We start from the raw sequence: 21,519 nt of genomic DNA, 5'->3' as shown, positions 1-21,519 counted from the left end.
GGTTTTGTTTCTTTTCTTTTCTTCTGTTTCTTTTGGAGTGGTCGTATGGTTTCGAGGCCTTGTGCCTCGCGACTGCTTGTTTATATGTTTAGAGGTTGTTGCCTCGATGTACTTGTGTTTTGTGGTTTTCTGTTCCTTCTTGCTTTTGGAACGGTCGTTTGGTTCCGTGGCCTTGTGCCTCACGACTGTTCGTGTTATGTGACTGTCCGATTGTTACTTGAACTATGCGTAGGGCCTGTGCCTTGCGGCTGGTTGTGATAAGTGACTGGTTAATAGGTATTTGGAAACGTATTTCGGCCCTGTGCCTTGCAGCTGTTTGTGTTCAATGACTGTTACAACGTTACTGTGAAATGTAATTGGGCCTTGTGCCTTGCAGCTGTTTCGTGTTCAGTGACTGTTTAATTGTCAATTTGAAGTGTGTTTAATCGTCAATTTGAAGGGCAATGAGGCCTGGAGCCTTGTAAATTGGTTTCTGTAATAATTGTGACGACAATAAAAGAGTTACTCACAGATGTTGGAGACATGAGGGCATTTTAGTCTGTGTGAAGCTCAATCTCCATTCACACACGCGCGCTGATTGGCTGGAGAACAAGAGTCCTTCCGGTTCTAATTCTTCCCATTGGTCAATACCGCAGCAGGAAGGTCAGGGGTGGGCCTTCTCTTGCACATGCGCAGCCTCTCCTCTCCCTTGGACATGCGCAGTCCCGTGCAGGGGGGAGGGGAAATCATCCAGAGGCTTCTCGCTCTGGCCGGAGCCGTCAGCCGGTTGCCTCGAAACCTTGTCCGGAGGAGTGGGAGCTGCTGCGTCCGCGCGCCGGACCTGCGCACTGGAACCGTGAGACGTCACCGCGGATTCCTCTGAGTGCGCCGGAAGAGTTGGTGAACCGAAGGAATCTCTTCCCCCCCCCCCCATCCAATCAGCTCCCTCTTTGTCTGAAGGCGGACGCTGGACACTGAGCAAAACTGGGACCTCACAGACGAAAAACGTCCTCCTGTCTCCAACATCTGCGAGTAAAACACTTTCTTTTCTCCCCCTTTCCATTTCTTTTCTCATTCTGACCTTCAATTGGTCACTTGCAGCAACTGAAGGGAAAGGAAGTGAATTCAGGGAGGGTGCAGACTCTGCAAAGCTTGGCCCAGGTCTCTCTCTCTCTCTCTCTCTCAAAGACATTGACATCCTTTGCTCCCTCAGCTTGACACATTTATTTGTCTGGCTAAAAGGATGGTCTCTTTCCCAATGTTCACAATTAAAGGGCTGGTTTCTCCAGGAAATGGCTGACATTTAAGGGGACAGTAAATTAATACCAGAGACATGTCTCGTGTTGTTATATGGTACAGATTAGATATATTATTTAAAGTTCTGTAATAACGTACATTTATTATTATTTCTAGCCTTGTAATATTGTACTGTAGCTATGTAATATATTTCCTGTCATCTCTTCCCTCAGAGGGTTATTAGTCTCTGGATTTCTCTTCCATGGGGACCAGTGGGTGTGGGAGTCATTGAATATATTCACGGATGAGTTGGACAGATTTTTAATAAATTGTTATGTTTTAAATCGTTTTGAAACAATGAATGCAACAGAGTAACAGAAAAAATAGTGGGAAATGGGCACAGTGCGGAACAAGAGATATTGCCAACATAAATCCAAGCAACACATTGCAGAATTAATTTGGAACAAGATATTTGAGTGATGAAATGCCGGATCAATTGAACAACCAGTTGACAGGTTAAAGTAGTGAGTGGGGAAAGAACGTAAGATTATATCACAATTCAGTTTGTAAATCCAAAAATATTACAAACAGACTAACAGCATAATCAAATTAATATGAATCACACAACATAGATGACATAGAACTCCTGTAGTGCAGAAGGCCATTTGCCCCTTCAAGTCTGCAGTGAGCCTCAGAAAGAGCATTTCACTGAAGCCCACTCCCCATCCTATCCTCGTAACCCGGTGCATTGATCATGGTCTACCCACCGAACCTATACATCTTGGACACTAAGGGGCAAATTAGCGTGATCAATCCACTTTCACTGCACATCTTTGGACAGTGGGAGGAAACCAGAGCACCCGGAGGAAACACACATAAAGACGAGGAGAATATGCAAACTCCACACAGACAGCCCCCCCAAGGCTGGAATTAAACCTGGGTCCCAGGTGCTGAGGTAGCAGTACTAACCACTGTGCCCTACTCCCGGCCTAAGTTAAATTGAATTCACTTATGGAAAGCCCAGGAGGAACAAGTCAGTCAAATTGGGGCCTATGTATTTGAGATAGATTAACTGCCGCCATTAGTTAGGCGACAGAGAGAACAAGAACTGATTTTCACGCCACAATCGGGCGTGCTCCATTACCCCCTCCTCCAACTCACTTTACACCACAGGCACCAAAGTCTCCTCAAACTGCTCCTTTCACTGATGAAAGCCCTGTCTGTACCAGAGTAGAATAAAGTCAACAACACACAAACCCTCCCATAATAACAAAAATACAAAAGAATCACGACCACAATAGATCCAAGGGGATCTTGGAGGATTAACCCCACGGCCAGACTGTCATTACCCTCAGGACACCTTCTCCAAAATTAGAAGAAAAGAAGGGCCAACAAGGGAATGGGGATCGAATATCCCACCCACATTTTAGACCCAACGGTGAAGACCTGCATCCACCACCATCCACCCTTCAGCAATGGCGCCACTCGGTTTTGCCATGATTAACGCTCGGATAATAAGCACACGGCACATCTACCATAACTGAGATGAGATAATCCGAGTCTCTGCAACACTCGAGGACAAGAAGACATTCAATCGGCCCTCACAGAATAACAACTCCCTTCAACAGGATAAAAGATAACAAATGCAGACAACAAAACAGCGATAAGGAAAGAGTCCAGATTGGAGCCTGAGTTAGTCTGAGCTGCAAACCATCCCTCCAAATCCTTGCGCTTCATGGATTTAATGAAGGCCAAGGCAGTCGTTGGATTATTGAAAGACTTGACGGAGTTGTCAATATAATTTTCAGGGTCTCCGGATAAAGCAACATAATTCACTCCCGCAGCCTTCAGTTCCCTTCAAACTTCATCAAAGTCTCGATGCTTCGTTTGCGTAGCTGTTGAAAAATCCTGGAATAAGGAAAATCCTCATTCCTTATGGAGCCACGTCCCACCTCACCTTACCCGTCTCCAGGACCCTCTGGTGATCTTTCAAGTTGTGGAAGTGAATGGTTACAGGCCTGGGATGAAAACTATCCCTCGGCCTCAAAGACAGGATCCAATACCCTTTCTAATTTGAAACACCCAGGCTTCACATCCAGCTTGGGGAAAACATGGCAGCCGGTCCTTGAAGAACCTAATGGGAGCCTCACCCTCCACACCTTCTGGCAGGCCGACGACTCGGATATTCTTTCTCTGACCCTCCGTTCTCCAAGTCCGCCAGGCTTCTCCCACGCCACTCAGCTGGTTCTCCAAGGATTGAATTCTTGCCTCCGCCGAGGAGGCATCTTGCTCAATGTTCAGGATTTTCTCCTCCGCATCATCGAGCCTCTTCATGGTGTTGTTCAGCTCGGCCTCCTGAGCTCACAGATATTGAGTCAGCACACTCAGCCTCTGGTCAATAACACGGATAATGTCGCTGACATAGTTCGACCAATGATCCCACAGAATAAATGAGCAGGTTCGATGGGCCGAATGGCCAACTGCAGCTCCTATTTGTTATGATCTCTGTGCCCAGGACAGGCATCAGTGAGCATGGATCTGTCAATCAGCCTGAATCAGCACCGTCAGGAGAATTGGGAGGGTGAATATTAGATACAGCAGAGTGAGAATGGAGGGAGAGTGTGTGGGATGGAGATTTACAGCTTTTGAGGAATGAGAGAGGAAAGAATGTTCTCGAGGAACTAGAATTGCCTGTTCTGAATTTCTACCCAGTGCTGACAGTGATGTCTTTTGTGAATTGTTTTGACAGGATATTAGAAGAGGAGGAATTACAGACAGAAATCTCAAGCGTCACGTCTCGATCTGGCTGAGTCTCTCAATTCCTTGGAACTGGATATCACTGGACTTTGAATCTAGAAGGAGAAATGTTTGCCCAATCTGTCGGCTTCAAAAGGTTTTAACCATCATTGTGACTGGAAAAGCACCGAGACACACACACCCGGGTGAGAGTGTTCCAGAGCACTGACTGTGGAAAGAGCTTTAACCAGTTACACAGCCTGAAAAGACATCACACATTTACAGCGGGGAGAGACCGTACACGTGTTCTGTGTGTGGACGAGGCTTCAACTGATTGTTAAACCTGGAGAGTCACAAGGACACCCAAAACATGGAGAAACCGTGGAAATGTGGGGACTGTGGGAAGGGATTCAGAGTCCCATCTCAGCTGGAAGCTCATCGACGCAGTCACACTGGGGAGAGGCCGTTCACCTGCTCTGTGTGTTGGAAGGGATTCATTCAGTTATCCGCCCTGAAGTCACACCAGCGAGTTCACTCCGGGGAGAGGCCGTTCACCTGCTCTCAATGTGGGAAGGGATTCACTGAGTTATCCAACCTGCGGAAACACCAGCAAGTTCACATTGGGAAGAGGTTGCTCACCTGCTCTCAGTGTGGGAAGAGATTCACTCAATTATCCAGCCTGCAGAGACACCAGCGAGTTCACACTGGGGAGAGGCCGTTCACCTGCTCTCAGTGTGAGAAGGGATTCACTACTTCATCGAACCTGCTGACACATCAGCGAGTTCACACTGGGGTGAAGCCGTTCACCTGCTCTCAGTGTGAGAAGGGATTCACTCAGTTATCCAACCTGCAGAGACACCAGCGATTTCACACTGGGGAGAAGCCGTTCACCTGCTCTCAGTGTGAGAAGGGATTCACTCAGTTATCCAACCTGCAGAGACACCAGCGATTTCACACTGGGGAGAAGCTGTTCACCTGCTCTCAGTGTGAGAGGGGATTCACTACTTCATCACACCTGCTGACACACCAGCGAGTGCACACTGGGGAGAGGCCGTTCACCTGCTCTTTGTGTGAGAAGGGATTCACTCAGTTTTCCAGCCTGCAGAGACACAAGCAAATTCACACTGGGGAGAGGCCGTTCACCTGCTCTCAGTGTGAGAAGGGATTCACTCAGTTATCCAGCCTGCAGACACACCAGCGAATTCACACTAGGGAGAGGCCGTTCACCTGCTCTCAGTGTGAGAAGGGATTCACTTGGTTATCCAACCTGCAGAGACACCAGCGAGTTCACACAGGGGAGAAGGCGTTAACCTGCTCTGAGTGAGAGAAGGGATTCAGATATCCATACACCCTGCGGGAACACGAGTGAGTTCACACCTGCAAGAGGCCATTCACCTGCTCTGAGCAGGGGAGACATTCAATGAACCGTCCCAACTCCGGAGACACTAGCGAGTTAATTCTGGGGCGAGACCATTCATCTGCTCTCAATGTGGGGAGGGGTTTTGTGATTCATCACACCTGTTGTGACTCCAACAAGTTCACAATAAATTACAGATGTTGGCTCTGTTGTTATTGTTTCTGCTCTCACTGACATCCAGGACTGCATTTTGTTCATTCTGACATCTGGTGAATGGTGATGATTGGAGGGTTTCTTTCTGCTGGACTGGCCGGTCTAACACCTCTGCCTCCGGTGGGCTGACCATTTTTGAGGCTAGTTGCGATTACCTGGTTCCAAGTTTGACGAGGAGCACAGAATGAAAAGGTGTTTGCACGTTGCAAGATATTTAATTCCCAAAGCAACCATGTTGCCATGAAGATGGGCTATGGTGGTTACATGGTGCTTTTGCCTAATTTAACTGGGTGTTTCTAGCAGAAGGAAACTATCATGGTATGAGGGGCAAGTTGTCTGTGGTAGATTGGGAAATTACAATAAACATATCACTGAAAGTGGCAACGCAGGTGGATAAGGAGCTAAGAAGGCAGGCGGCATGCTTGTCTTCATTGGTCGGGGCATTGAGTATAAAAATTGGCAAGTCATGCTGCAGCTGTACAGAACCTTAGTTAGGCCACACGTGGAATATTGCCTATAATTCTGGTCACCACATTACCAAAAGGATGTGGAGGCTTTGGAGAGAGTACAGAGGAGGTTTACCAGGATGTTGCCTGGCCTGGAGGCTATTAGCTATGAGGAGAGGTTGGATAAACTCGGATTGTTTTAACTAGAGCGACGGAGTTGAGGGACGGCCTGATAAAAATTTACAAAATTCTGAGTGGCATGGACAGAGTGGACAGTCAGAAGCTTTTTCCCAGGTTGGAAAAGTCAATTACCAGGTGACAGAGGTTTAGGTGTGAGGGGCAAAGTTTAGAGGAGATGTGTGAGGGAGGTTTTTTTTACACAGAGGGTGTTGAGTGCCTGGAACTCGCTGCCGGAGGAGGTGGTGGAAGCAGGTACGATAGTGATGTTTAAGAGGCATCTTGACGAATACATGAATAGGATGGGAATAGACGGATACAGACCCTGGAAGCACAGAAGGTTTTAGTTTAGACAAACATCATGATCCGAGCAGGCTTGGTGGGCCGAAGGGCCTGTTCCTGTGCTGTACTGTCCTTTGTTCTTTGTTCATCTTTGTATGACGATAGACAATAGACAGGCAACCACTCGCATTTTATTTACATAAAATATAGATTCCTTTAAGAAGCAAAAATTAAACAGCAAAATGAAGCGATTGTGGCTAACAAGAAAAGTTAGATTCTATTAGATCAATGGAGGAGACTCAAAGTGGCTAAAATATTAGTGAGCCTGAGGATTGGGAACTTGGTTTAGAATTCAGCAAAGGACCAAGAAATTGATAAACAGAAAATAGAATACGAGAGCAAACTGGGGAAAAACATAAAAACTCACTGGAAATGCTCCTATCGGAATGTGAACAGGAAAAGATTAGCAAAGAACAATGTGGGTCCATTCCAGGCAGAGACAGGAGAGTTTATAATGGGGAATAAGGAAATGGCAGAGAAACTAAACAATGTGAATCTGTCTTCACGGAGGAAGATACAGAAATCATCCTAAAAACACGAGAGAACCAAGGGACCAGTGAGCACGAGGAACTGAAAGAGATTAGTATTAGTGAAAAAGTAGTACTGGAGAAATTAATGGGATTGAAAGTTAATAAATCCCCAAAAGCTGATGCTCTACATCCCAGAGTGTTGAAAGAGGCGGCTGTAGAGATAGTGGATACATTGGTGATCACCTTTCAAAATTCTATACATTCTGGAATGGTTCCTGCAGATTGGAAAGTGGTAAATGTCACCTCACTATTTAAGGAGGGAGAGAGAAAACGGGAACCACAGACCCATTAGCCTGACATCAGTAGGAGGGAAAATGCTACAATCTATTATAATGGATGTGATAACATACGAATTAGGAGCAGGAGTAGGCCACTCGGCCCCTCGAGCCTGCTCCACCATTCAATAAGTTCACAGCTGATCTGATTGTAACCTCAACTCCACAGAGGCCCCTTAGAAAATACATCTGAGGAGATAGTAATAATATTCTTTATTATTATAATCTTTATTATTGTTGCAAATAGGCTTACATTAACACTGCAATGAAGTTACTGTGAAAATCCGCCAGTCGCCACACTCCGGCACCTGTTTGGGTACACAGAGGGAGAATTCAGAATGTCCAATTCACCTAACAAGCACGTCTTTTGGGACTTGTGGGAGGAAACCCACGCAGTTTTGGGAGAACGTGGAGACTCCGCACAGACAGTGATCCAAGCCGGGAATTGAACCCGGGTCCCTGGAGGTGTGAAGCAACAGTGCTAACCACCATGTGCCTCCATGCCGCTGTGTCAGTTATGGGGAACAAGGAAATGGCAGAGGAGTTAAACAGATTTTTTTGCATCAGTCTTTATGGTGGAAGATACTTTGACTATCCCATTTAATACTAAAGAATACGAATGGAGCAATTAAATACCATCACTGGAGAAGTCATTTTGGACAAACTTATGGGGATAAGATATGTCCCCTGGATGGCTGCATCCTCGGATCCTAAAAGAAATGGCTACAGAGATAGTGGATGCATTGATTGTAATTTTCCAAAAATCCTTGGATTCTGGAGAAGTACCAGAGGATTGGAAAACTGCCAATGTAACAACCCCCGATTCAGAATGGGAGGGAGGAAAAAAACAAGACACTATAGGATGATTAGACTAACATTTATTGTTGAAAAAAATGTTGGAATCAATTATGAGGAAGTAATAGGAGCACATTGAGAAAATCATAATCTAATCAAGCAGAGTCAGCATGGCTTTGTGAAAGGGAAACCGTGTCTGACTAATTTATCAGAGTGTTTCGAGGAAGTCTCAACCAGAGTGGATAGACTGGATGTGATTAACAGCAGAACATGTAGCAGAATCTAACTCCTCCAATGAATCATAGCATCAGATAGTGACCCAAGCCGGGAATCGAACCTGAGACCCTGGAGCTGTGAAGCAACTGTGCTAACCACTCTGCTACTGTGCTGCCTGGTTCACAATGACTTGTGAACTTGCTGGTGTCTCAGCAGGCTGGATAACTGGGTGAATCCCTTCCCACACTGAGAGCAGGTGAATGGTCTGTCCCCAGTGTGAACTCGCTGATATGTCCTCAGGCTGGATAACTGAGTGAATCTCTTCCCACACTGAGAGCAGGTAAATGGCCTCTCCCCAGTGTGAACTCGCTGGTATACCCGCAGTGTGGATGGTGTTCTAAACCTCTTTGTGCAGTGAGAGCAGCTGAAGGGTCTCTCCTCAGTGTGAATGCGCTGGTGGGCCATCAGTTCCCAAGAGCTTCTGAAGCCACTCCCACAGTCAGAGCATTTAAAGGGTCTCTCAGTGGTGTGGGTGACATTGTGGGTCTGCAGGTGGGATAACTGAGTGGGTCTGCAGTTGGGATAACTGAGTGAATCCTTTCCCACACTGAGAGCAGGTGAACGGCCTCTCCCCAGTGTGAACTCGGCAATGTCTCTGCAGTTGGGACGAATCACTGAATCCCTTACCACAGAAAGGCAGGTCAATGGCCTCTGCCCAGTATGGACTTGCTGATGTATGTGCAGGTTTGATGATGTTTTAAACCTCTTGGTGCAGTGAGAGCAGCTGAAAGGTCTCTCCTCAGTGTGAATGCACTGGTGAATCATCAGATCTGCAGCACTTTTGAACCCACACCCACAGTCAGAGCATTTAAAGCATCTCTCATTGGTGTGAGTGGCATTGTGTCTCTGCAGGCTGGATGACTGAGTTAGTCTCTTCTCACACACGGTGCAGATGAATGTCTTCTCACCGGTATGAACTCGCTGATGTCTCAGCAGGCTAGATGACTGAGTGAATCCCTTCCCACACAGAGCAGATGAACGGCCTCTCCCCAGAGTGAACTCGCTGGTGTGTCAGCAGTTGGGATGAATGACTGAATCCCTTCCCACACACAGAGCAGGTGAACGGTCTCTCCCCAGTGTGAATATGTCGATGTGTTTCCAGCACCGATGGGGAGCAGAATCCCTTCCCACAGTCCCCACATTTCCACGGTTTCTTCATGGTGGCTCTCCAGGTTCGGTGATCAGCTGAGTTATCCACACTGAACGCGAGTACGGTTTCTCCCCACTGTGAATGGTGCAATGTTTTTTCAGGCTGTGTAACTGGTTGAAGCTCTTTCCACAGTCAGTGAACTGGAACACTCTCACTCAGATGCCTGGGTCTTCTATTTTTTTCTGGTCAGACTGATGTTTAAAGCCTTTTGAAGAAGACAGAACAGTAAAAACATTTTTCCTTCTCGATTGAAAGGCCGATGATAATCATGTCCTGATGAATCAAGTGACTGCAGGTCTTCATCTGAGATTTAATTTGAGATTTCTGTCCGCAAATCCTCACTGTCTGATGTAAAATGAGTTTACAAACATCATCACTACAGGATAGAAATAAAGAACAGATCATTCTAGTTTTGATGGGATATTTTTTCCTCTCTTGTTCCCAAAAAGCTGTAAATCTCCATCCCACACACTCTCCCTCAATTCTCACTGTATCTAATATTCACCCTCCCAATTCTCCGGAAGGTGCTGATACAGGCTGAAAGGCAAATCCATGTTTGCCGCTTCCTGTCCTGAAAACGGGGACCTGAAAGTCTTTCTGCAGCTGCTAGCCGTATATATGACCATATTACTGGACTAAATATTTGGGTAATGTACAGAACTGTATTGTTTGATTACAGATTTAGAGATGTGGAGAGTGGGGTTGATCCAAGCAGGAGCTTCATTTCGGAGGCAGTGCCCTCAAGCCTCCGCCTCTGAAGTTGGTGGTAGCAGTGATTTAAAAATAAAAACCATTTAGAGTATCCAATTCTTTTTTTCAATTAAGGGGCAAATTAGCGTGGCCAATTTACCTACCCTGCATATTTTTTTGGGTGTGGGGATGAGACACACACACAAATGGGGAGAATGTGCAAACTCCATATGGACAATGATCCGGGTCCTTGGCGCAGTGAAGCAGCAGTGCTAACAACTATGCCACTGTGCTGCCCTGATGGTAGCAGAGATGATGAACAATTTCAAAAGGAAATTGGATGAAGGAAATAAACTTTCTGGGAACAGAGATATTGAGGGGAAATGGGACTAATTGTATCGGTCTACAGAGTCAGAATGGACAAGTTACTGAATGGACCTGTTCTGTGCCGTAATGACTCTGGGCGGGGATCCTATGTTTTGCCTTCAGCGCACTCATGCCTGCGGATTACCCAATGGCGTGGGGGTGCCCACAACGGGAAACCCCATTGGCCGTCTGCCGGGACGGAGCATCCCGCTGCCAGCGGGGGTGCACCACAGCAGAAAACGGGTGTAGCGGAACAGAGAATTCAGATTCTATGTCTGGAAATATATAACATAGCTACAGTACTATATTACAATACTAGAAATATTAATAAATATACTTTATTCCAGAATCCAAAAAGAATCTGTACCATAACAACACGAGACATATCTCTGTCCGACATTAATTTACTGCCCCTTAAATGTCAACTATCTCTTGGGGAAAGCAGCCCTTTAATTGTGAACATTGGGAAAGAGACCATGCTTTTAGCCAGACAAATAAATGTGTCAAGCTGAGGGAGCAAAGGATGTCAATGTCTTTAAGAGAGAGAGACCTGGGCCAAGCTTTGCAGAGTCTGCACCCTCCCTGGATTCACTTCCTTTCCCTTCAGTTGCTGCAAGTGACCAATTGAAGGTGAGAATGAGAAAAAAAATGGAAAGGGGGAGAAAAGAAAGTGTTTTACTCACAGATGTTTGATACAGGAGGAGATTTCAGTCTGTGTGGAGGTCAACATTTCAGTCGGAACAGTACGAAGTCTTACACGCATCTCCACATCATTTCAGTCGGAAGTCAGAGGGCGGGTTCTTTTTGCACATGCGCAGTTTCCCTCTCCTTTGAACATGCGCAGTACCAGGCCACAGGCCCGCGCAGCCGATAGAGCGGTTTCCGGGGCGCGGCAGATTGTGGGAGCGCCGGGCGCCATTACTCATCCAGAGCCCAGTCTCCAAACGCCTGGGACTGGGATGGAACAGGAACGGGGGCGGGGCGCAGTAACATGTGGATAGTCCCCTCACCCCCCCCATCCATTTCCTCTTGCAAACACTTCACCCAGTGTCGATCCCCTCCCCCCACCATTCACACTTCCCAGGTCCATTGAAACCTGTTTGACCAGGCTCCAATGTCTACGGCCCTTCCCCATCACACTCCCGTTCACTAATCACTCTACATTTCCTTCTTGCGGTAATCCCTGCCAGAGCCCCTCCTCCTCACCACCCACTCCTCATTAACCCAGCCCCACGTGCCCAAAACCCACCTCCCTGAAACCAAGAAACAATACAGAACCGCACCCATAAGGAAAAAACCACAACCCCCCCCCACTCCATTTAAGAGTCAGAAACCAAACCCCAATCAAATCGAAAACCCTCAACAACAGAACACAATCCCCGCCCCACCAACCAAGCCCAAATCCCAACTCTTATCTCAGTCTCAGTCCTTCAGCCTTAACGAATGCCTCTACCGCCTCAAAATAAAAGTCCTTCGAGTTATGAGTGACTCTCAGCTTTGCTAGGTAGACAACTCCAAATCTCACTCTGCTGCCGTACAATGCCCCCTTCACCCGTCCAAAGGCCACCCCCTTCCCGTCAACTACTCCGTCAGATCTTGGTATCTGCATCTACCAACACCTTCTCACTTCATATCCGCTAACTAATGGCATTCTGCTCTTTTACTGCTCTGGTGGGGAATGCCACCCGAGGCTGCACTTAACATGATATTGGGATGCCATATCTAAATGGTGTCCCGAGCTCTTGACCACCTGACTCGACTCCCGGACCCCTCAATGTTCAAGAGATTTTAAACATCAGTGTATCTGGAAAAGCACTGAGACACACACACACACACTCTTGTGAGACTGTTACAGAGCACTGACTGTGGAAAGAGCTTTAACCAGTTACACAACCTGAAAAAACAATACACCATTCATATCAGGGAGTGACTGTACACGTGTTCTGTGTGTGGACGAGGCTTCAACTGATCGTCCAATGTGGTGAGACGCAAGATCTCCCGGACCATGGAGAAACCATGGAAATGTGAAGTCTGTGGGAAGGGATTCAAAGGCCCGTACGAGCTGGAAAGGCATCAACGCAGTCACACTGGAGAGAGGCCGTTCACCTGCTCTGTGTGTGGGAAAGGATTCACAGCCCCATGCAAGCTGGAAAGGCATCAACGCAGTCACACTGGAGAGAAGCCTTTCATCTGCTCTCAGTGTGAAAAGGGATTTACTGACATTGGCAACCTGCGGAGACACGAACGGGTTCACACAGGGGGAGGCCGTTCACCTGCTCAGAATGTGGGAAGGGATTCACTTGGTTATCCCACCTGCAGAGACACCAGAGAGTTCACACCGGGGAGAGGCCATTCACCTGCACTGTGTGTGCGAAGGGATTCACTCGGTTATCCCACCTGCAGACACACCAGCGAGTTCACACTGGGGAGAGGCCATTCATCTACACTGTGTGTGATATGGGATTCACTCAATTATCCAACCTGCTGAACCACAATGTCACTCACACGAAGAGCAGGCCCTTTAAATGCTCTGACTGCAGGAGGGGTTTCAAAAGCTCTCAGCTACTGATGACCCACCAGCGCGATCACACTGAGGAGAGACCGTTCAGCTGCTCTCAGTGCACCAAGAGGTTTAGAACCTCATCCAACCTGATGAAACACGAGCGAGGTCACACCGGGGAGAGCACGTTCACTCGATCATCACTTGCTGAGCCACAATGTCACTCACACCAATGAGAGACCCTTTAAATGCTCCAACTGTGGGAGTGGGTGTAAAGGCTCTCAGGTATTGATGTCCCACCAGCGCATTCACACTGAGGAGAAACTGTTCAACTGCTCTCACTGCACAAAGAGGTTTCAAACATCATCCACACTGCGGAGACACCAGCGAGTTCACACTGTAAAGAAGCCATTCACCTGCTCTCACTGTGGGGAGGGATTCACTCAGTCGTCCAACATGCTGGGATACCAAAGGGTTCACAAGTGGTGTTGGGTTGGATTCTGCTGTTATTCCTGCTGTTAATCACATCCAGGGCTGAACCTGGAGTGTGTGGAGGGGTTTGCCCCCTCATCAACTCCTGGTGCTCGGACGTGGCGACGCTGGGGAGCTACTGCTGCCCGGACCTGGAATACCCGACTGTGAAGTCCCGTCCATACTACCTTCCACGGAGTTCACTTCTGCCATCTTGACGGCGGTCTACATCCACCCCAGGCGGAAGTGAAGAAGGCCCTTGATGAATTGTAACCGCTATAAATAACAATGAAGCAGAATACCTGGCGGCCTTGTTCATCATGGCCGGGGACTTTAACCAGGCCAACCCGAAGAGTGTACTGCCAAGGTTCCACCAACACATGTCCTATCCCAACAGGGACCCCAACATCCTTGACCACTGCTACACAAACATCAAGGACGCCTGATCCATCCCATGACCGCACTTCGGAAAATCGGACCACAATACGGTGCTCCTTCTCCCCGCATTCAAGCAGAATCTTAACGGGAGAATCCGGTTAAGAAGGTCGCTGCAACGGAAGAGCTCCTACCCGACTGCTTGGAGTCAGTGGACTGGTCCATATTCAAGAACAAGGGCAGCACGGTAGCACAAGTGGATAGCACTGTGGCTTCACAGCGCCAGGGTCCCAGGTTCGATTCCCTGCTGGATCACTGTCTGTGCGGAGTCTGCACGTTCTCCCTGTTTCTGCGTGGGTTTCCTCTGGGTGGTCCGGTTTCCTCCCACAGTCCAAAGACGTGCAGGTTAGGTGGATTGGCCATGTTAAATTGCCTTAGTGACCAAAAAAGGTTAGGAGGGGTTATTGGGTTACAGGGATAGGGTGGAAGTGAGGGCTTAAGTGGGAAGGTGTAGATTCGATGGGCCGAATGGCCTCCTTCTGCACTATGTTCTATGTTAACTCAGCAGCCAACCTAAATGAGTATGCCAGCACCGTCACAGACTTCATCAGTAAATGTGTAGAAGATTGCGAGCAAAAGAAGGTAGTCTGTACGTTACCCAACCAAAATCCATGGTTTAATTCGGAGATTCACTCCCAACTGAAGGTGTTCAAGGCAGGCAACACTGACGTTTTCAAGAAATCTATATATGACCTCCGCAAAGCCAACAGGGACTCCCAAGTGACGATATCAAACTAATCGAGAGTCGCAGAGTAACGACAGGGACTCTCGTCGATTGTGGCAAGGGTTAAACAACATAATGGGCTACAAAGCAAAGCCGAGTAGAATCTTCAGCAACAGTGCACCCCTTTCCGACAAACTCAATGCATTCAATGCTTGTTTCGAGCAGGAAACCAACAAACCGTTGTCAACTGTCTCAACAGCCTTGGACACACCCATACCCACCGTCACAGCCTCTGAAGTCAGATCGGCCTTCTTGAAAGTGAACCCTCGGAAAGCGACAGGTCCTGACGGGGTCCCAGGTCATGCACCCAGATCCTGCGCGGACCAACTGGCAGGTGTGTTTGCGGACATCCTCAACCTCCTCTGTTCCAAGGTTCCCATCTGCTTCAAGAAGACCAACATCATAGTGCCAAAGAAGAATCAGGCAATGTGCCTCAATGACTATCATCCAGTGGCCTTGACATCGATCATTATGAATTGCTTCGAGATGTTGGACACATCAACTCCATACTCGCAGCATTCCTTGATCCACTGCAATTCACATACCGTCACAACCGGTCCACTGCAGAAGCCATCTCCCTGACCCTATACTCGCCCCTGGAGCATCTCAACAACAAGGACTCCTACGTCAGACTCCTATTCATTAACTACAGCTCCGCTTTCAACACCAAAATCCCAGCCAAGCTCATATCAAAACTCCAAAATTTAGGACTAGTCTCCTCTCTCTGCAGCTGCATCCTCGACTTTCTGACCCATAGACCACAATCAGTAAGGATAAACAACAACACCTCCTCCACGATAGTTCTCAATTCAGGAGCTCCGCAAGGCTGCACTCCCTATACACACACACGACTGCATGGCAAAATTTGGTTCCAAATCCATCCACATGTTTGCTGATGACACGACCGTAGTGGTTCGGATCTCAAACATCTCCACGATAATCCTCAATACCGGGGCCCACAAGGCTGCGTACGTAGCCCCCTACTATACTCGTTATATACACACGACTGTGTGGCAAAACCTGCTCCCGCTCCATCTACAAGTTTGCTGATGACATGACCTAATGGGTCGGATATCAAACAACGATGAGTCAGAGTCCAGGGGGGAGATAGAGAACCTAGTGGCGTGGTGTAACGACAACAATCTCTCCCTAAATGTCAGCAAAACTAAGGAGCTGGTCATTGACTTCAGGAAGCGAAGTATCATAAACACCCATGTCTGCATTAATGGGGCTGAGGTGGAGATGGTTAGCAGCTTCAAATTCCGAGGTGTGCACATCACCAGCATTCTGTCCTCGTCCACCCACATCAACGCTATGACCAAGAAACATATACTTAGGAAACTAATGAAATTCAGCATGCCCACATTGATTGCCACATGGGCGGCACGGTAACACAGTGGTTAGCATTGTTGCTTAACAGCGCCAGTGTCCCAGGTTTGATTCCCGCTTGGGTCACTGTCTGTGCGGAGTATGCATGTTCTCCCCGTGTCTGCATGGGTTTCCTCCGGGTGCTCTGTTTTCCTCCCACAAGTCCCGAAGGACGTGCTTGTTAGGTGAATTGGACATTCTGAATTCTCCCTCCGTGAACCCAAACAGGCGCCAGAGTGTGGCGACTAGAGGATTTTCACAGTAACTTCATTACAGTGTTAATGTAAGCCTACTTGTGACAATTATAAAGATTATTATCATTGACTTTTACCAATTTTTACAGGAGGACCAATTTTTACAGCAGCACCATAGAAAACATCTTATCTGGCTGCATCACAGCTTGTGTTGTGGGCCAGAGTTTAGAAAACTCCAAAGTATATCATGGAGTTCACCTGACCTACAATTGTTTATTGATTTTGGTTCCGATGAGCACAAGGGCTGCCTTTCAGGTGATATTCAACAGAGGCCTCAAGCACTTTTAATCAAAACAAGCTTTATTCGATGAATTTAGTTAACATTTTTATAAACACACACAGTAAGCATTTTTATAAATTACAAAGATAAATACCCCACACAGCTACAGTAATCTATGTATAACCCTTAATAAATTCCCCCCTTTAACTGTTCCAATTTAATAACAAAATCCCATAAACCAGTACCTCCTTTTCAAAGGTGTGGCCCAGCACACAGCACTCAAGACCTGTTATGGATGCTCTTGTTTCCTTTCCAAAACAGCAGGTTTGAATTCCTTCCAGAAAGCAATTATTTCTTTTCAGGTTATCAAGCAGTCTGGAAACAGCTTTTAAAATGAAGGTAGAGAGATAGGCCAAAATACTCCTCTTTCTGAGTACAGCAGCCAAAAATGTGAAAGCGAAAGCAAAAAACTCAGAGCCACAAAACAGCCCCAAACCAAAGCAGAAGTAAAACCAACTCCCAGAGCCACAGCCCAGCTCCACCCACACAATGACATCACTGAAGCCATGTGATAAGACAAAAACATTTCTTAAAGGGACACTCCCATGACACTTGGTATGGCAACTGCTCAGCCCAAGACTGTAAGAAACTACAGAGAGTTGTGAACACCGCCCAGTCCCTCACACAAACCCGCCTCCCATCCATTGACTCTGTCTACACCTCCCGCTGCTTTGGGAAAGCGGGCAGCAAAATCAAAGACCCTTTCACCGAGGTTATTCTCTTTTCCAATCTCTTCCATTGGGCAGGTGATACAAAAGTCTGAGAACACGTAATAACAGATTCAAAACAGCTTCTTTCCGCTGTTACCAGACTCCTGAATGACCCGTATGCTTCACCCGATGTCTACATATTTAAATTGTGTATTTATCATATGTCCCATGTTTTTTCTTGTATAAAATGATCTGTCTGTATTGTACACAGAACAATACGTTTCACTGTACCTCGGTGCATGTGAATAAATTTAATCAAATCAAACTTTGTTCATTCTGACACTTGGTGAAGTGGGAGGGTCGGAGGGTTTCTTTCTGCTGGATTGGCCGGTCTCACGATTTTGCCTCCAGTGGGCTGATGCTCTTTGAGTATCAGCCCACTGAAATGATCCACAAAAGCTGAAGTACATTTATTTTATCCTGGAGAGTAAATAGTGTTATTCCCCCACCACAGGTGGATCTAAAAGAAACCAGATGGGTTTTTACAACTATCGACAATCCTTTCATGGTCATCGATGACTTTTAATTCCAGATTTTTAATTAATTTAAAATTCACCATCTGCCGAACCTGGATCCCGATAGCATTACCCTGGGTCTCTGGATTACTAGTCTGGCTACTGTTTTCCGAGATGTGTTTTGTGAGACATGAAGTCACTATAGCCAATAAGTGAGCTGTTTTCGAGTTGTTTCCTTGACGTCCTGTACTTTCCCACTAACCTGCAGACAAAACAGCTGTAACTGTACTGTGTATAAACGTGTGTTATTGTAACTACTCCCAGAGATGCTTCGGTTCGCTGAAGCATTCCCTGCATGTTTGTAATAAAGATTCCCAAACTTTCTTTGACATCCATTCATTGTAATTTCAATAACTGGAACATTTCAGGCAGGGAATTGTCGGTTTTACACCAAAGATATGTTTGGGGGGGATGCTTAAGCCCCCGTGACTGAGAGGGTTATGTAGCTGCCGAAAAATGAGGGGATAAAGGGGTATGGGAGGCTAAACAGCAAGATTTGGCAGTTGGACAGAGTTTGGCGTATGTTCAGAGGTCCCAGATAGGGGTCAGCCAGCATCATCACATCAATGGATCTGCACAGAAAAGGTCCAACCGGATGGCGCTGATAAGGCCCAAGGTGAGGTTAGTGGCGTGGGGATTTGAAGAAGCTTTGGGAGATAAAGAGGTCAGAGTGGACTCGCCCACAGTGGGAAAGGTAATTTTGAAATTCCTTTGGCCCTTTTCGTGACATTTTCCTGGAACTTTCAGTCAAGAAACATAAAAGCTGCATTTGCGCTGGGGGGTCACCTCCAGAGGGCAGTGTTTCTGCAACCTTCTAAGGTGCCAGATGAATGGGAGACTTTAGAAGGTCAATAAGTTTGTCGATGTTTTGAACAATGTTTCAGAGTGTATGGCACTTCTCAGTTAGATCAGTTTTGTTCAAGTCGGGTTGTCTCTACCTGAAGGCAGAAGCTGCCGTGCTTTATTGGTACCATGGCAGGAAACTCTTGGGCATCTTTATGATGCATATTGATGGCTGCCTATGTGGTGGTACTAGTGAGTTCCAAAACAATGTTACTGACAGGATCAGAACAACACTTAAGGTTAGAGTCAGGCTCCTGGAACCTTTAAATAAATTGGATTGGAAATCGGGCAGTGTGGGTCTGATGTGACTTTACATCAACAATCTCACGGAGACAGTATGAACCCTGTCACAGTCAATGGGGTCGGGGCCTCACAGAAAGATGAAGATGTTTCCAAAGCTGGGACTGAGCTGCTGCAAAGTTGAATTGACGAATGGGGCACACAGACAAGGCCGGATACAAGTTTTGATGTCTTCGAGCTGAGTTCTGTAATGAAACGTCCAGAGGTCGAGGATATTTAACGGGCAAACAAAACATTAATAAATACAAGGTGGAGAAATGTGTGCTGAAATTTCCATCTTTGGGTGAGCTGCAAAATATAAAATGGATTTTTTTAGTGATGCCTCACTCGGATGAGCCTGGCTCAGTGTCTGTACACTGAGTGATGTTTAAAAATCTCTTTCAGCAGAAGAACAGACAAACATTTCTCATTCTAGATTCAAAAGTCGATGATATTCAGCTCCCATGAATCGAGTGACTCTGTCATATCTTGTTGTGATGTTTGGTGTGAAATTTCTGTCTGTAACTCCTCCCCTTCAAATATCCTGTAAAAGGAGTTTACAAAAGCCATCACTGTTAGTGCAGGATACCCAAACAGAATGTGAAATTCAATCCTATTGTAACATCTGGGTTTGGCTTCAATCTCAATTTTAACACTCGAATCAATCACACGTCAGAATGTATTGTGAAAGTTACCTGCAGCTCCTGACTAGTTGCATTCTTGTACCCATTCCGGGTACAAGAATGTTGTCACAGAATTTATTAAGTTGTGATTTTGTACTTATTACAATTAACAAAAGCAGTGGATTAGTCCGTTCACTCTGGATCACCGGCTCTCAGCTTCCAGGTGACTATGGAGCTGTCTCTTGTTCTGTTGACTGAGGTCTATCCTCTTACTTCATGTTGTGTTGGGCACCGAGCTCCAGCGAATTGTAGCTCATTAACCCTTTCTATTACCTACCTCTACGCATGGCTGGTAGTTTTCTGTGGTTCTGATTGGCCCAAGCAGCCCATGATCAGTCCCTGATTGGTTAAATGGGGCACGATCAATGTCTGATTGGTCTCTGAAGGATATCGGTCACCTTGCTGATGTGTGATGTCAGTTTCTCATTGTGATGTCACTTCCTCATGATTAATATTCGTCAGGCTCATCGTCCTAACTAATACCTAAAGTCACCCATGATTATTGTGGTACATGAATTACAAGCCTTATTTAATACTTCCTGTACACTCTACCTACAATGTAACTACTGTTAGGAGGCCCATTATTGACTCACACAAGAGACATAGAACGATACAGCGCAGTACAGGCCCTTCGGCCCACGATGTTGCACCGAAACAAAAGCCATCTAACCTACACTATGCCATTATCATCCATATGCTTATCCAATAAACTTTTAAATGCCCTCAATGTTGGCGAGTTCACTACTGTTGCAGGTAGGGCATTCCACGGCCTCACCACTCTTTGCGTAAAGAACCTACCTCTGACCTCTGTCCTATATCTATTACCCCTCAGTTTAAAGCTATCTCCCCTTGTGCTAGCCATTTCCATCCGCGGGAGAAGGCTCTCACTGTCCACCCTATCTAACCCCCTGATCATTTTGTATGCCTCGATGAAGTCTCCTCTTAACCTTCTTCTCTCTAACGAAAACAACCTCAAGTCTATCAGCCTTTCCTCATAAGATTTTCCCTCCATACCAGGCAATATCCTGGTAAATCTCCTCTGCACCCGCTCCAAAGCTTCCATGTCCTTCCTATAATGAGGTGACCAGAACTGTACGCAATACTCCAAATGCGGCCGTACCAGAGTTTTGTACAGCTGCAACATGACCTCATGACTCCGGAACTCAATCCCTCTACCAATAAAGGCCAACACTCCATAGGCCTTCTTCATAACCCTATCAACCTGTGTGGCAACTTTCAGGGATCTATGTACATGGACACCGAGATCCCTCTGCTCATCCACACTTCCAAGAACTTTACCATTAGCCAAATATTCCGCATTCCTGATATTCCTGCCAAAGTGAATCACCTCACACTTCTCTACATTAAACTCCATTTGCCATGTCTCAGCCCAGCTCTGCAGCTTATCTATGTCCCTCTGTAACCTGGAGGCCCATTAACTACTCACATGAGACCTTGTAACTTATTATTTCTTATCTCGAGCAAAGCTGATTCCACACCCTGAACTTTCAGGCTAAGTTGAGCTCTCAGTACTGAACTAATGTAATCCTTAATGAACAGGAGCAATCCCGTCATCTTTTCCGAGCTTCATGCATTCCAATATGTCAAATACCCTTCAACATTTAGATCCAATCTGTTACAAATGCTGCGTGCATTTTCAATCCATTTTCAGGGGTTCAATAATCCAATATGGATTTCAAGTGAAACCTCTTTATCCAGTGAGTGGTGAGAATGTGGAACTCGCTACCACAGTGAGTGGTTGAGATGAACAACATGAATACTCCAGTATCTTGACAAAGGAGAAAGGAATAGAAGGATATGTTGATGGGGGAGATGAAGAGGGCTGGGTGGAGGCTCATGTGGAGCATTAATACTGACAGAGACCAATT

At 46.5% G+C, this 21,519-nt stretch overlaps 2 protein-coding genes and 1 long non-coding RNA gene across 3 annotated transcripts in view; 2 read left to right on the top strand and 1 right to left on the bottom strand.

Annotated features, from left to right (window-relative positions):
- The window catches only part of LOC140417977 (uncharacterized), a 154,973-nt gene that overhangs the window by 60,876 nt on the left and 72,578 nt on the right, over positions 1–21,519 (top strand). The gene's annotated exons all lie outside the window — the stretch shown is intronic.
- LOC140422067 (uncharacterized) lies at positions 506–5,519 on the top strand. Its single transcript, XM_072507062.1, has 2 exons — positions 506–1,011; positions 3,965–5,519. Exon 2 carries the CDS (start codon positions 4,322–4,324, stop codon positions 5,273–5,275), a length of 954 nt encoding a protein of 317 aa, XP_072363163.1. The 5' UTR covers positions 506–1,011; positions 3,965–4,321; the 3' UTR covers positions 5,276–5,519.
- On the bottom strand, positions 8,155–11,364 carry LOC140422109 (uncharacterized). Its single transcript, XR_011947257.1, has 2 exons — positions 11,252–11,364; positions 8,155–9,888 (listed from the first exon to the last, which is right to left on the bottom strand). It is a non-coding gene; the product is annotated as an uncharacterized lncRNA (long non-coding RNA).

Source organism: Scyliorhinus torazame, chromosome 5 (genome assembly GCF_047496885.1).
Source record: "Scyliorhinus torazame isolate Kashiwa2021f chromosome 5, sScyTor2.1, whole genome shotgun sequence".
In the NCBI taxonomy this organism is placed as follows: Eukaryota; Metazoa; Chordata; class Chondrichthyes; order Carcharhiniformes; family Scyliorhinidae; genus Scyliorhinus; species Scyliorhinus torazame.
This window is presented reverse-complemented; position numbering and strand designations above follow the sequence as displayed.